This window comes from Mytilus edulis, chromosome 1 (assembly GCF_963676685.1).
Source record: "Mytilus edulis chromosome 1, xbMytEdul2.2, whole genome shotgun sequence".
NCBI lineage: Eukaryota > Metazoa > Mollusca > Bivalvia > Mytilida > Mytilidae > Mytilus > Mytilus edulis.
This window is the reverse complement of record NC_092344.1, coordinates 29,293,237-29,310,635: the sequence shown is the minus strand read 5'-3', so window position 1 is coordinate 29,310,635 and position 17,399 is coordinate 29,293,237. Positions and strand designations below refer to the sequence as shown.

At 33.0% G+C, this 17,399-nt stretch overlaps 2 protein-coding genes across 5 annotated transcripts in view; both read left to right on the top strand.

The window, feature by feature from the left end:
* LOC139529014 (uncharacterized) lies at positions 1-3,495 on the top strand. The gene is made up of 2 exons (XM_071325252.1): positions 1-203; positions 1,513-3,495. Exons 1-2 carry the CDS (start codon positions 55-57, stop codon positions 2,396-2,398), a joined length of 1,035 nt encoding a protein of 344 aa, XP_071181353.1. The 5' UTR covers positions 1-54; the 3' UTR covers positions 2,399-3,495.
* Positions 3,496-11,957: 8,462 nt separating this feature from the next.
* LOC139511226 (uncharacterized protein DDB_G0283697-like) overlaps positions 11,958-17,399 on the top strand; it is a 40,113-nt gene continuing 34,671 nt past the window's right edge. For 2 of the 4 annotated variants that reach the window (XM_071297810.1, XM_071297837.1), the window contains exon 1: positions 11,996-12,587. In XM_071297810.1, coding sequence (XP_071153911.1) covers positions 12,518-12,587 — 70 coding nt within the window. In that variant the 5' untranslated portion in view covers positions 11,996-12,517. Of the gene's footprint in view, positions 12,588-17,399 lie in introns of all 4 variants that reach the window. The other 2 variants (XM_071297818.1, XM_071297827.1) reach the window with 2 other exon arrangements.

The window sequence follows — 17,399 nt, the reverse complement described above, 5'->3', positions numbered from 1 at the left end:
AACAATGTCGTGACCCTCCTCAAATCTACAGTGTGCGAAGGGGTAGGACAAGCCATGTCGGATGTCCAGCCCCTTATCGGACTGCTGGAGGTCCTGTTGCAGTTATCATGCCCCAAGCCTCGAGTGAAACCCGGAGGGTATAGTGATGATATATTTCTTGATCTCACAGAGGAAGAAAAGGAAGCTTATGAATGTTCAATTTGGTATGTAAAGTATATAAAATAATTAATGAATTCCCAATTTGGTATGTAAATTATATTTACAAATGACAGTGTATACAGTATATCATTGATTAACATATTAATTATTTCTATAAAATACCTATATATGTATAATGTGGCAATGTTAACGAATGGTGTTACACATTTGACAGATGACCAAAAAAATATTAAATAATATGATATAATCCATAGGCCCTTTGGCCAAGGACTCGCTTTAATTATAGTCTATGATTTAAAGATATATATGTGCTTTTGTAACAAAAAATCATCTTCCTTTTTAAAGCATGCACTCATGTCTGATATAATGAAGTGAAGTGCATCTAATCATTTATTCTTATAGAGTGCAAGCTCAATGTGCTTGAAAATACAAAATCAGGAGATGTGGTGTGATTTCTTATGAGACAACCTTCCAGCAGAGTCAAAATGGCGTGGATTTAAGCAATTAGCATTCATAATATGAGACATATTAAGGCCGTTTTGTACTCAGTTTTCATAACAAAATCAAAATCAAACAACATCTCCTTTACGAATCATACCACATAACATTTTGGAAATAAAATACATTTCCTTAAAATGTTTTTATTTTTGCAAAGTGAAAAGAAAAATCTGTGGTTCTCGTTTTGGCCGCTTGAATATGAATATAACTAATTTATAAATCTATATGAAATGTTTTTGAAGTGATCTTAGATTATTAAAATTCACAATATTACTTAAGTCGCACCTCTATAATATGGCATTTTATGCTGCCAAAATCTGCAATGAAATTTGATTAAAGCGAAAATGTATTTTTTTTATACTCCTTATAGACTAGTTGTCTTGTATTTGTATAATATTCAAATATTTGTTTTATAGTCTCTCAGAACTCTTTATAGATTGACTCTTGTTTTACTATGCTGTATATTTTACATGTAACAAGTGGTGTGTTTGTCTAGTCTAATTGCTGAACTTTAGGAATTCCTATAAGTTAACAAAAGTAAAAGAAAAAATCATGACAAATTAGTCGACATAATTAACAACAAGGAGTTTATTTTAATATATATATACACACATTAAAATAAACTCGTTGTTGTCAAGGTATCTATCGATGAGTTTTAAACAAAAAAATATTTACTACTTGAATATTGACATAAAAATGAATCATGTGCAACATGAAGTAAACGTACAATGTAAGGGCTTGTATGAAACCAGAGTACATACACAATCCATCTTATAATGCTATAGATTACCAGACGTTTTATTCGCTCACATTTGAAGTTTTAGCCACTAATACACTATATATACTACTTTTCAGCTACCAAGTCCTAAAGGAACCACAAAAATGTCGGAACAATCATCAGTATTGCTACTCATGTATCTACACATGGACCACGAGTTCCCCGGAAGCCAATCATGGACGCTGTCCCGTGTGTCGAGTTGACGGTCCGTATCGGAAACACAATGAACTAGACGAAATAATTGGAAATAAACAAGTTAAATGCAATTTAAAATCTTGCAACTGGAAAGGAAGTTTAAAGTCACTTGGAGGACACCGACACACCACATACACAAGGACTGGTCTGCCATATAGACCGACAAATAGGGTACGTGTTGATGAAGATTTACCGGCGATTACAGACAGACGAACACCGTCGGTTAGTGACACGCCTAGATCAATGACAAACGCTCGTGCAAGTGGTGTTGCACGTAGACATAACTCAAATTCTAGTAGGAATAGTATAGTTGAATCGTCTCCTTTTACGCCTAGACCGCCATCTTCGTCACGCCCTCAAGGACAGGGACAAGGACAAAGGCGCATTCCTACTCTTCCAAGTATAGTAAATCAGAACTCTGATAGGAGAACTGCACAGGGTAGAACAACTGCCGCCAGGCGGAACACTGGTACAAACACTCAAAATGGCAGCTTTCAAGGAGGAAACATCAATATTCGAGATAGGTTAAGGGACAGTAGAAATCGGTTGGATGCAATGATGACCAGTTTTGCATCAGAACTTGACAGAGGTCGTAGAGACATTGCTGATTTCCAACATGAGAGAGAACGTCGGAGGCAAGAACAATTACAGGAAGTTCGAGATCTAGGCAGACGTCTTGGTCATGTGGCACAGGAACTGCGCGGACTTTTAGAACGCAGACGACAGATGAGTGGTGATTCGTCTTCCTCCGATGATGAAAACTTTTGAAACTGGAATTAAACGGAAGAAAAAATGCATTCTATACATTCTGTGATAAATTTTGTGCTATCAGAGTTTCGTAAAATTAGTTTTCTGCATTAGTTAGTAAATCATTTTTTTTAATATCTAACAGTAGTTATTTTCATTAATTGTAATTTATGTGTTGTCAAGTCTCTGTTTAATATGCCAGGGAGCAACAACATAGAAGACAAAATAGAATTTACAAAAACGTGGATTCAGAATAACAAAGATAAAAAACTGAGAAAATTTCAATTCAAATTTCAAATGTCAATTTCAATCCAAAGTTTATGTCAAACATAAAAGTAAACATTAAAGACTGGATAAAAACAGAAGTGACTTGAAGAATGTTTGCTGCTCTGTTTCAAATAAACAAGCTTTTTAAAGGGCTGTCATAAATAAGTAGTTAAAATTCTCTAGGTATAGTTCATAAATTTAACATTGGCTCTATTTTCTTGCTAAAACTATTAAAATAACAAGAATCGATAAGATTTTCAAAAATGGACTTTTAAATTTAAGCAACATCAGCAATAGAATGTGAAAAAGATTGAAATGGCACTTCATGTATAAAACCAGAGAATTCCGATTAACTGATTTTGAGTAAAAAAGACAATTATTAAAGCGAACATTCTTAAAGCTAATTCTGTTGGTTATCTGTGCACAATCAATAACTTACGCATACAATTGGAACAATTTTTTCCTGTATGTACAAACAAAAGGATACATTGACTTCATTTTTTATTTATCTTTTTTTTGCAGTAGTTGTTTAATCTAAAAATCATCCAGTGCTTGAACATTCGTGTATAGTTGCATGATAAATTTACAACTTTTGCTTGTTTGGAAATATTATGCAAAAAGGAATAGTTGATAAATTATTTGATGAGTATTTGATTTTTGTACACATAATCATCGCTTTACAATGCCGCATGTTTTGTAATGGGTGAGCGGTGAATCCAGTACTAATGCACTGTACCGGATACATAACTTTATTTTTCATATTTTATTTTCCCATATTTTGTACATGTATTATATATACATATTGTTTTATTTTGTTATAACTTATCAATAAACATTATTTTTCGGTGAAATAGAGTTTATTTTCAATGATTCTTTTCCTGTATTTTTCTAAATTTATGCATCTTACAGTATATTTTTGTGTGGAGGAAAACGATTAAAATCGATGAAAAAATTAGTCGTTTAAAATATAATTTGAAAACGTATCTACCCTAGAATAAGAAGAAGGCAGATGTCAGTATAATAATGGTAATCTCCTAGTAATAGCAGTAAAACTGTTAAAGAGGGGCATAAAAGGGGGGGGGGGGTATCTGCACGGAAGACCGCGAAATAAAATTGCCATTTCTCGATGAACGAACAATTAAAAATGTCTTGCACGTTGATCTTTTTACCGATTTCACGAAACACGGTGAATAACAAACCTTTTTCACGGCTGCACGTGAAATAAAAATGGCAAAACACGTTGCACGAAAATAACCCTTTACCACCCTCGTTAAAGGGGCAACATTGAAAAAAATACATAATTAGGAAGGGACATGTAGCAAGTCTATACAAATCAGTTTGGCGACTATTTTAAGGCCCTGCCTCCTCTAGGCCAATTACTAGTAACTTTCAATCAACAGTGTTCAATGTTAAGTCTTATGATAAAGCTAGTAAGTTTGATAGGAACGATACTTTCTATAAATCTACATTGCTGTTAGTACATCTCAATTTGTCAACCATTTCGAGGCCCTACTCACTAGTTGGTCCAGTGAATAATAAATAAAATATCAAAGCTGTTTATCAAAAACTATTGGAGGAGATAGCCGGACAAACCATTATCTCTTTATGCAGCAAGTACCATTAACCAAATATCCGACATTTTATGAAAATAATATCCTATGGGCACGCACACCTCTATTACGTGTAGAAACATCCTACAAAATATAAAATACCTGAATTTTTTAGAATATTAAAAAAAATCAAAAAAATCTGTTGACATGCACACCTCTATCATGTGTAGAAACATAAACCTGTAGGAGTAGATAGCCGTACAAACCATATATCTATATCCAGACGAACAGACAGACAAGATCAAATTATAATACCCCTCGACAGGTTGTTTCGGGCACAAATAAAATCACCAGTACCTTCTTGTTACATCAGTGACTACCCAAACAAATCCATATATAAGCAGTAAACAGAACAGTAGTTTACTTTTAGTGGCATTCTGCTCCTAAGTATGGGATACAAAGACACAGAAGGACACCAAGAAACTAAAGAGGTACAGAAAAGAGAAAATTATTTTGCCTTTGGAAATTACTGGTATATAGGTTTACCAAAAGTGTACTATCGATGCAAGAATAGGATACTAGGCAAAAAAATAAAAAAACTTTATTGTAAACAGACTTCTCACTGTAGCCACCACTGAATTTAATACTAACAGTTTACCAAGTAACACATTTGGGTCACTAGTAGTATTATCGTTTATTTCATATCGGTTGAGAATAAGCTTCTCTTATTGGATAAAAAGGGGCCACATGACATTCATTATTCTTCAGCAATTAATTCAATCGGTCATCAACAGAACAAAACGGACCAGAAAACAGGTCGTTAACAAACTTTTACATGATAATGACCGGTGGGGCGTGGTTTCAGTCTGATAATGACCGTTGGGGCGTGGTTTCTCTGTTAATGACCGGTGGGCGTGGTTTCTCTGTTTAGAAGAGAGATGTCCCTCTAATAAAACATTTTCCTGTTTTCAATATTATATTTAAGTTGTTGAATTGTTTATTTACGGAAGCGTATTAGGGACATAGAAAAAATAAAAGTAGTAGTGAACTTTTTTTTCAAAGTCGAAATTTTGACATTTCAAATCTTAAAATTTCGACTTTAACTCGAAATTTTAACTTTTCTTATCTTGAAATTTTGACTTTCTAAAATCTTGAAATTTCGACTTTTCAAAGCGTCGAAATTTTGACATTTTTAGAATTCGAAATTTTGCCTTTATAAAAAGTCGAAATTTCGACTTAAACTCAAAATTTCGACCTTTTTTAAAACTGGAAATTTCGGTTTTTTCTAAACTCGAAATTTCGACTTCTTTTTAACTCAAAATTTCGACTTGTTTTAAACTCAAAATTTCGACTTGTTTTAAACTCAAAATTTCGAATTTTCCTGAGTATTTATACGTTTGCGATTACCACATTTACACAGTCATTTATATCAGCAAGCGGAGAGCCATATACATCATAAACTTAATAAGCACATTTTAATAAACTAAACCATTTTAAAGAGGTTATTTTCGATAGAAAATCTTGCTTTTGCCGAAGAATAAATAAAATATTTTTTACGTTCAAATACATATTTCAAATCTGGACTTCAGATATGTGTATCAAGACAACCCCGTTATTCCGATACACCCATGTTACGACATACTTTTATTCAACAGTCTGATATATGAAGACAAGGGTTAATAGTTGTGTCATAAGAATGTCAACTTGTAGAGTTTAATCAATATTCCAGAAAAAAAGAACCATTTATTTATTTCAAAATTCAAAACTAGAAAACCGAGCAGCTCATTTGTCGTCCTGAATATGCATGGCATTTTTGGCTACTTGATTTACCATTGTTTAAACAAGGCAAAGTCAGTGACTTGCTATAGGGAAACCAAACAGGCCTTTGAAACTGCGATGCTATATGTTCTCAGATATGACGATTCTATGACAGTGTCGTGGGAACTAAAACATGGAACAGAACCTATTTCAAAATATAAATTGCCAAAATGTGTTGATGACGCTTTAATAATTTGCCTCCATGTCTACTCCTTCTTAAATTGTAATAACTATGTTTGAATACTAAAATCAAAGTTTTAAAAGAGATCAAAGTCGAAATTTCGATTGTAAAAAAAAAATCGAAATTTTGAGTTTACAAAATGTCGAAATTTTGAGTTTAAAATAAGTTGAAATTTCGAGTTAAAAAAGTGAAAATTTCGAGTTTTAAAAAAAGTCGAAATTTTGAGTTTACAAAAAGTCGAAATTTTGAATTTAAAATAAGTTGAAATTTCGAGTTTAAAATAAGTCGAAATTTTGAGTTTTATAAAAGTCGAAATTTTGAGTTTAAAAAAGTCGAAATTTTGAGTTTAAAAAAGTCGAAATTTCGAGTTTAAGCGAAAATTTCGACTTTTTGTAAGTCGAAATTTCGAGTTTCAAAAAAGTCAATATTTCGACTTTTCAAAAAGTCGAAATCTTGAGTTTAAAAAAGTCGAAATTTCGAGTTTAAAGCGATAATTTCGACTTTTTGTAAGTCGAAATTTCGAGTTTCAAAAAAGTCAATATTTCAACTTTTCAAAAATCGAAATTTCAAGATTTTTGAAAGTCAAAATTCAAATTTATGTCAAAATTTCGGGATTTGAAAAGTCAAAATTTCAAGTAAAAGTCAAAATTTCGAGATTTGAAAAGTCAAAATTTCGACTTTGAAAAAAAAGTTCACTGCCAATTTTATTTTTTCTATGTCCCTAATACGCTTCCGTATTTATTATATGTTTTCGTTAATTATAAAATTATAGGGAACTTGTTTAAGTATTTATATACTGAAAAATTGCACTAAAATTAATGGCAGTATTACTACGACTGGTCTTCACTCTTTGCCATAAAAATAATACAACTAATCGAGTTTGCTTTAGGCATTTTGAAATTATGCGAATTTTCCAAAACATGGTTTCTCAATGAAATAAACATAATAGTTTTTGAAAAACTGGTCATTATCGTGATACATTGACTGTCCGTAGGACAGTGGTATTGACTGCGACAGCGATAATGACCTCGCCTTCGGCTCAGTCATTATCACTATCTTAGTCAATACCACTGTCCTGTGGGCAGTCCATATATCACGATAATGACCAGTTTTTCAAGAACTATTATATAAGTACCTACCTATAGAAGTCAGTGTCCTTATACTAGTATAACAGGTATTCTTACGTCTGTGAGTACCGTGTTTGAGACAGTCTAGGCACCTGCGATGATCGAACCTCTGTAGCAGAAACATCACGAAGTGTTAATAAATATATAATGACATATGTTGTGTGTTTAAGCATTTAGTATCATGCGGTGCATGAAAAGTGGTATGCAGCCGTTGTGGATCCGGGGGAGGGGCATGGGTTGGAACCTTGACGATCAATGCTTTTGAATGGGGACATATGGTTGGAACCCCCTTTTAAATGCATGATTCTGACCTTTGTAAATATTTGAAGTGATATAGTTCTGTTTAAGTCGCTTTGTTTTTGGTTCTCGCCAAAGTGCTATATTTGGCTTTCTAAACGGTTGCTGGCCAGCTTTCTGATGACTGCTATTTTAGAAGCACACAAAAATGATATCACCAATTACATGTTTAGTATTCCAATTAGTGGCCATTGATGGGCACAAGATATTGGTGATATCAACAAACATTATACCTATATGTTTAGCTAGATGTAAATTTGAGAAAATCTAAAAATCTTTTAACTAAATGCCGAAATAACATAAGAAGAAAAAAATAACAACAAATAAGTGACGTGAAGACATCTTATCATAATCACTATGCACTATTCCCCTTGTCTTAATTTGAAAGATTGTATACACTCAAAAATAGAATGCTTTTTTGTAGATTTGTTGGGGTGAAAATGAGAAGCGAAAACATACCAGAGGGACATTCTAACTCATAAGTCGAAAAAAAAATGACAACGTCATGGCTTAAAAAAAAGAAACAGACAAACGATTTTAGTTCTTAAACACAACAGAAAACTAAAGCATTCCGCGCTTCATTCTCAAATGTGTGCACGGTCAACGCTTTCACAGCCGTATAAAATTACCAAAAGAAGCATTCAATAACATTTTTTTGCCAAGAACATGAATACACAATTTCTATCAAGTTTTTCTTTAATAAACCTGTGCACTTTTATAGTGTTTCTGTTACCTAACTCGTGTCATTAAGAATGTAACTTGTATCTTGAATTTAATTGAAGGTTAATTTCAGAATGACGCGAGATTGCTGTTAGCCAATCAAAATAACGTATTATAATGAAACGTGCACGTGTAATGTAAATAGTTTCTCATTAAACACATTGGTTCCTCGATAAAAAAAAAAAAGTAATCACACATTTAAACAAACTTAGAAAAAAATACCAGTTTTTGTACTTCAAAAAGTTAGCGCGGTAACATACGACGGAAAGTTTTATGTAATGAATTTGAAAAATCTTCCTGTGATCACGACCTCTTCCTGTAATCACGACCTCTTCAGATAAAGGTCAACATACGATATCTCAACACCAATTTTCGTTGAAAATGTCAAGCTTGGAATCGCTGGGAGTCCATGAAAACATGAATAATTACACAGTTATAGACCAATGAAACTTGTGTATCATATGACGGACATGGGAGTCCATTCTATACATTAGAACATTTGTACCGAGAGAAACTCCTTGAAAGATAACGTGAAATAACTCGCCAATCTTTTGTTTTAAATGCACAATTGCAATATATTTGCAGATACATTATCAAATTATCATGCAAATTATCGAAACCCGTAAACTTTATGATAACATAGGTTAAATGTCAATGTTAAAAATTAAAAGGTGCGCTTTGTCCTTCTGTTTTTTTGTCTATAGTTAAGTTTAAGCTAGATTGTACTGCATCACTAAAATTGCTGAAACATCGTTTAACTTTTTGTTTGTTCTGAACTTCACATTGACGGTTTAGGCAAACCAAATGAAAACATCTTATAGAAGTAGTACATAACCGAAACTAGTTATGTCAAATTGTCATTTATCTATATTTCAAATTGCTGGAAACGGAAATATGACAGAGGGAAAGGACAATGCTCGTCATTGAATTAGTACTAAGCCTTTGGATTCAATTGTAACGAGTTCATGTAAAAAGTGCCGCTGATTCATTACGAGCTCATGTAAAAAGTGACCCTACATAATGACTAACTTTTCTAGAGAGATACTAACACTGAAATATCGGAGGATTTATTGTTATATAGAATCAAGCAGTGATCGTCAAATGTTCTACCATGTTTGCCGGTTATTGGATTCATATATTTGTATTTGGACGACTGGGGTGACGGCTTAATAGCACCAGAAAAAAATATTTTACCACTAGAAACTTGTTTGAGTTGTCAACGGGGCAGTATCGACTATTGGCCGTTTATTTTATCTCTTAGACACGGTTAATGGATTTTGCCCGAAAATTTGCTGAATGAAAGAAATTCATGTGTAGGTAAATAATTTTACAGGAATCTACTCATATCCTAATAAAAGAACCTGAATAATACTATCTGCACGCAGCTTGTGTGACGAATATAAATGAAAAACAGACGGAAAATACTTCTGTTAAATATTTACATACCCTCCCTATGCATTTATGCCTTAACATTCTTATCCTAAAGTTTTAATGCCATTTACTAATGTTTTACAAATTGCAGATGACTGTGGTCTCCCGATCAAGTCAAGATAAATACAGATAAGCAAAATTCGTTTGCCTGGATTATCATATTTTGTTTCGTATGTGTTCGTTTGCCTGGATTATTATATGTTGTTTCGTATGTGTTCGTTTGCCTGGATTGTTATATGTTGTTTCGTATGTGTTCGTTTGCCTGGATTGTTATATGTTGTTTCGTATGTGTTCGTTTGCCTGGATTCATATATGTTGTTTTGTATGTGTTCGTTTGCCTGGATTATTATATGTTGTTTCGTATGTGTTCGTTTGCCTGGATTGTTATATGTTGTTTCGTATGTGTTCGTTTGCCTGGATTATTATATGTTGTTTCGTATGTGTTCGTTTGCCTGGATTGTTATATGTTGTTTCGTATGTGTTCGTTTGCCTGGATTGTAATATGTTGTTACGTTTAGTGTCCGCCTTCCTGGATTATTATATATCGTTACACATGTATCCGTTTGCCTGATTGCCAAATATAGTCCCTAGTGCATGTTGACAGTGTGTTACTTGCCATTTTTTTTTATTACTAATCCTTATTTATTTCTTCATTATTTTATGCCTCAAATGGCAAGTAGAGAAATGAAACTGCACTGTAAAAAGAATTGGGTCATGCAAGGTTGAATTAGCATTTCGGAAGCTGTCAAAAGATTTCAAGACCTCCTTCGTCTTATTCCGAATACGGGAGTAAACTTCTTAGTAGGAGTGTAAAATTTCCTGGAACATGTGTGCTATGTACATATAGACTTAATATAATAAAGAAAAAATAGTTAACAATAACATATTTACATTATGTACAGTGGCTTGGTACAAGTTTGTTGTGTGTCCTTCAAATGTTAGAGTGGACATGCCACTTTTGAAGGATTCCAGGGTGTCAGACATACCTAATAGGCTATTGCTTCAGATAGTGAATTCCAATCAGAAATAGTGTGAGGCTAGAATGAAAATTAGTAAAATCTTTATTGGTTGCTATTCAAGTTGCCTAAATGTATGTTTCCCCTGTCTGATTTTGTTAAATTATCCTTTTGAACTTCAACTAACCCCTAATTAATTATCGACTCCTAGTTATCGATATTAAGAATTGAACGATGGACAGTCAGTGCGTGAATTTTTCTTTCTACCTGATTGGAAGATATTACGAGACGTGAATAATCAAAGTTTATTGATTGGTTAGGACAATCCAAACCTAGTAAATGTCCTTCAATCCCGTAGAGTATCGGATTTGTCCTCTCTATTTTAGCAATTAGATTTTGTATGGTCATTAATCATGCATATTCATGATATTGGTACACAGGTAACTTTTATCTATAAATAGTCGAATCTTCTGGAGTTTCGTAAACAACAACGTTAAACGATATATACAACTTCATAAAGTGTGACCTCACGTGTGTGGTAAAATTTGTTGATTGATGCACGTGGCTATTGTAGTAAATGAAATTAATCTACAAAGCGAGAGCACTTTCCATTTTCATCAGCTAAGAGTCGACTAGCCCTTTTTGAAAGGCTAATGCTTGTTTTATATAGCATAGTTAATCTGGCCTTGTTTCTTCTAATTTGTAAACTTTCGCATTCCAAAGAATTTATCAAGATGGAGACTACTCCAGGTGTTCTGTCTTTATAATCGTTAAAGACAAATCTGGCTGCCTTGAATTTACACTGTATCTGCTCAACTGATTGATGTGTTGCTATTTGTATTGATATAAAACATAAAATTGTCTATATTTTAAGTTATTAAGAGCTATCAATAAAGTTTTTATAATTTGAGTAATCAGTGGCGGGTCCAGAATTTTTCTTTAAGTGGGGGCCCACTGACTGTCTATTCAAACGCTTCAGTGATTCACTATGTACCAATCAAACTTTTCGCACAAAAAGGGGGGCAGGCCCCCTGAGCCACCCCCTCAATCCGCCTCTGAATTTAATTTGTCCCTATAGTAGTACAACACTGTAAAAATATTATTGAGAAAGCGCAGGTAGATTTTTTTATATTTTTTTTACTCGACTAAAATGAAATGCATGCACTACGAAATAACTGTGTTCTCGGGCCATATCTCTTTTATATATTAACGAATTGTCTACCTTAAGCTTTCACTTGTCAATGAACATTATTACTGACAGATGTCGCTTTATGTAATTATTTACCTGTGACCGCCAGGTGTGTCAATGGCGGAGGTGATCTCATTCATGACCGTTTCCGATGTTTGAAAATTGTTTATATAATTTCAGTTCTGTGATTTAATTTGTTTGTTAGTTAAGACAGCTGTTACTGATTTATGATATTATTTTGATTCGGATTGCTTATTCAGAATACCTGTTGGTAAATCAAAGGAGCATACTTACAGAAATTCAAAAAACATATCAACTTCCGTATTTTTCAAATCAAACCATGACATGATGTGTAACTTTTCACCGGGAATTTAATACTTGGCGGAACAACGAATTTATTTTCTATTAGGAATTAACGTTTTATATTATGGAAATATACGAGTTTTTTGTTGTTTTATTTTATGACCATTTGTCAGTGGTTTTGTGATCTGTGGAATGACACAGGTAACTCATTGTTTACCTCTCGCAGTGTGAACTATATTGAATTAACCGTTATTACCTGAGGATTACCTTAACAAAGGTCACTAATTAATATCAAACTAGAATGAAGACAATGTGTAACACTTATTTATACCTGTTGTATTTATTTATATCATCGGTTACCTGTTATGATGGTAAGTAAATAAGAGTCGAATATTTCATTGCGTAGATACAAAGCTATGAGAAAGTTTTAAATTTATTGTTTTACTACTAACACACGACACATTTGAAATGTGTAATCCAAAATTACATAACACACAGGTACGGCATAATAAGCTTACGATCTATTATGCATTCAAGACGAGTTTTAAAAGGGTTACAAAATTACACGCTCCATGAAAACTCTATGAAAAATATCTACAAAGGGTTGGGTTATTCGTGGGAACTAGGTCGTTCACAATTATTATTCCTGTGATCTACATGTACATGAACTTCTGATGGATATGTGTCGATGCTAGCATGGTTACCTGCTAATTTTAAAAGGTTCTAACGGTCAAATAAATATTCCAAATATATCTCTGAATATTCCTTAAAGTTATTATTACAAGATACAATATATTGCATTTGGTAACTAGCAACGAGATTTATATTTTTATTTTGACTATGCAGTGAATCTTTAGAGAAGGAATCAGTTCACAGATATATAAAAGACAGAAAAATGCGACATTCTCAATCTGAATAGTGCAATGTGAAAAAGAAAACGTTCCCTGTACATAATTAGTTACTTTTTGACCGCCAGTATATTATCACACTTCTCGTTTTCAAAATACTTGTAATTCGCTTGACAAACTGTGTGTATATTGTTTGTCCTGGCGTTTGTACATTTTATGTAACCACCTTCAGGCAAACATGTTGTGTAGATTGTACCTATAATCTGTCATATTTATGAGCTTAATTGTCAGTCGCTTACAAATGGACATCATTCTTATAGGATTTAATAGTACGGTACTTTGAAGTCTAGCATTATAATATTTCATTTAATATTTCAGATGCTTTAAATCTTCACTTAGGTATTTTGTCGCTTTTGTGTATTTTGAATTAAAAAAAAAGAATATGTACTCTCTGATATATTTTTGGAAACAATATAAAAATGTATATCATTAGCTATGTATTGAGTACTTTTTTTTCATGAAGAGATAAATAGATTTGTCAAAAATTAAATGCATTTACGATGTGAAAAATCGACATCTGATTAGTTTCTGATACATTGTACTAATGATTTAATCAGAAACCTTGTAAAGTATTTTCTTCATAATTTCTCGGTCCTTGTCAATATCATGCATCTACAAATAGTGACGCATTCCTGCGGAACATTCCTACCAATCATTTCATTTTAAGCCCCCTTCCCAAAAATGTTGATTTGTAAAGTCGTCAACTACATTTTTTATACGCATACCGACATTTATACTACAAGATACTACCACATACATATACATATACTGTATACATGTACATGAACCCTTGCAGACTCCCTGTTATATTCATCGGAACTTGTAGACGGGACAATGGATTTCGCGTTTTCTGTACACTACACATGTATATGTTCCAGACCATATGAGTATTTGGACCGTACGCGTACGGTCCGACCATACGCGTACGGTCGGACCGTATGAGTATACGCGTACGGTCCAGCTGATGTTTTGGGATCATATGGGTTTAATTTAAACAAACATTTAACAAAATCTTTATTTTTAGTTATACAAGTTGTTATTATTACATGTATATGGATAAAATGATTAAGCGAACAATTGAAATTAAATGTGTGTTTATTTGTATATCCGTGAATCCTATTTTGGTACTCAAGGTGACACTGACTTCCACAAAGAACGTCATATTTTTTTTTTATAGTAACATAATTTGTTCATGCACGTTCCTTTGCATTTCTTTTTTTTTGTAAAGTTCCTAAATATTCTAAAACGATTGTCCTCCCACTCTAAGTTTACTTCCGATAACTTCAATTCCAATGAGCATACTTGGCTTCAATTTATGAATTACTGACATGCTAAATACAGGAGATTAACAGATTGAATAAACGTGATTTTTAAATAGTTATAATATATATTTTTTTTTATTTCAATTACTATTGTAATTTTTACATTAATTTGAGATATAAGTTATGTTGATCTGTTATATACATTTGTATCTGATAAACGTAACCAACTTCTTAATATTAGTCAGACCGTACGCGTACGGTCCGACCGTATGCGTATTTTGAAAATGTACGCATACGGTCCAGACCGTACGCGTACGGTCCAAATACTCATACGGTCTGGAACATATATATATATGAACATACATTTTTGTAAATGTATATTATAAATAACTTATATTAGCTATTTAGTATGTTCCAAATTTACTACCCACGGACAGGACCAGTAACCAACAACCACAATTAGTCGGTGTTGATGCATGATAATGTTGACCATGGCAATGACAAATTAAATGCAAGACGATACCACTGTCCAGAACGTTGTTTGGAGAGTAGTGGACTAATGGTAATTACATGTACATGTATACAATCATGTATATATAGGGTACAAATGTACATGTCTATTTGTAGACTGTTACAATCGGACTCAGCGTGACTAGACTTCACAAACATTTTTTGTACATGTACAAATGTAATAACCATTACTTTACTACTCTCCCCACAGGGTTATGATTCTATCCGACGTGTATTCGCCCTAGTTCGGGTTCGCCCTAATACCTGTTCGCCCCGAGTCCGTTCGCCCTGTTGCATAGTGTGTATATAATTGAATATCTTGAAGTCAGTCTACAATTTCGCCGAATATTTACGATGTATTATGTTGTCTATAGCTAGCTGCTACTAGGTTATAAGTTTCTGTATATTTCAGGACTACAAGATATTGTGATTTTAAGGTATTGAGGACTAAGTTTGTATATCTGTATGTAATTACCTTAATAGGAAATAAGTTTGTATACATTGTATTTTTAAATGTAAATTATTTGTATGTAATTGAATATGTTGAAGTTTGTCAAAACACACTTGAGATCGACTTGGCGAACGAACCCTGGGTGAACGGACTGTCAGGGCGAACAAACTCAGCGCGAACGAACCTAGGGCGAACATGTAATCAGGGCGAACATCCCGATACCCTTTGCAAAGACCATTTTGATTTTAAATACAGACCTTAACCGATATACAATGTATTGTTTTCATTTTGGATGTGATGACAATCATGAAGTTAAAAGTATGTTTGTTTGTTTTGACTTTCCTGCTTACAAAATACTAGGTTTAAGGGTAGAGATTTTGAGGGATTGGTTAGGAGTTATTTATCCAATGTGATCCAAAAGATTGAAATTCTTCATCGTATACAAATAACATAAAAACTTCAATTTTTATAAGAACTATACACATTTTACATTGCATTACCTTATTGAGTGGTATTAATCGGAAATATGCATGTGAAGAAGGCTATATATTTGAGTTTGAGATGCACATATTTCAGTCGGGTTAAAAATTCTTACATTGGTCGGTTTCTTTTATAACATAAATTATATTATACACAAATGCAAATTGATGTAAATCCTTTCTATTAATGCTAAAAAATGCAAAAAAAATCCAAGTTTACCTACAAAATGTATGTAAGTCAATTTTAAAGTGTTGACGTAAGTTTATAAGGTAGGGGAAATATACAATATCCGGGTATGACAAATCGTAGTAAGGTTTGAAAACGTCTTATTTATTGAACGATGACTCAATGTATTCATGTACATATATCGTGGTACTCGTAATTGTTCTTACCAACTGTATGTTATAAAAGTATTCGTGGCTTTGTTGAATGTAATCCAGTGTCTTAGCTAGGCCTAACTAGAGGGACACATATTCCTCTGTCTCCTCTGCCCTTTGTCTTTTTTGTCTACCGGGTCCCTCTACACTTTTAATGCTGCCCTATTCAATTTTGTTTTCTGAACGAAACTGAATTCTCTTAAATACAATACAATCATTTTAACTACTTGGAAGCTTTTTACAACTCCAAATTACCATAAAGCCATCAAAATTCAATGACTTTATTTAATTATGTGAATGTTTGCCCCTATAAATATGACGAAGTTTGTTCCTTTCACACGAGAAACCGCGCCAGTGTTCTTCCCTTTTCTCCCTTTAAATTGTGGCGCTCTGCTTTAAATCCTATCTATACGTATATAACACTAAAATCTATTAGGAAATACGACGGCTGACATAAGAGCTTTGAAAGGTATGATTTATATATGCCAATAACTTGCTTTGAGTAATTGTTGATATTCTGAAGCAGTATTAACAGTGTTAGTTGTACTTGTACGTTCATTATCAGTAATATATTGAAGGCTGTGTGTAACATGTTTTCTTTTCTGGTTTTCTGGCTTATTTGAGTTGCCGTCTCATTGACGCACACCCCTATAATGTACATGGATATGTTCTTATACATCTGTAATTGAAATAGATTTTGACCTCAAATACATGTATGTATATTCACGCTACATTTGTAATACCTTTAAGTCTGATTTGTGGTAGTGTCTTTGACCTATTATGCTAAGTTAACAAAGGAAAATATGTGAGTCGCATGGCTCAGTTATTTATCGTCATACATTGTAAACCAAAGCCACTTTTTTCTTTAAATTCTTATCATCTGCTTTAAACGTGATTGAAAAACTAAATATAGAATTAAACGGGTATTTAAAATGAACTACATTTTAGTGACAAGTCAAATGTTAAAAACAATGTTTTAAAATGATGTTTTCTCAAAATTTTCTATGGTCATGTTTCCGATCGAAATAACTGACTTATGCTTGAATGTCATTCTAATGGAAGGGATGAATATGATACGAAATCCTTCCAATATTCACAAAACCAACAGCAGATAAACAGCGCTTATATTGCTGTTTTCATTTGAAGGTCCCAATAAATAAGGATTTCAGCCTGGGGGACAAGTACACACCTCATG

Bases quoted from the DNA above. Each gene is read 5' to 3' on its own strand.
- LOC139529014 (XM_071325252.1), top strand. From the start codon at position 55: ATGTCGGATGTCCAGCCCCTTATCGGACTGCTGGAGGTCCTGTTGCAG. The intron at 204-1,512 runs GTATGTAAAGTA...ACTACTTTTCAG, and splicing joins GCTTATGAATGTTCAATTTG to CTACCAAGTCCTAAAGGAAC.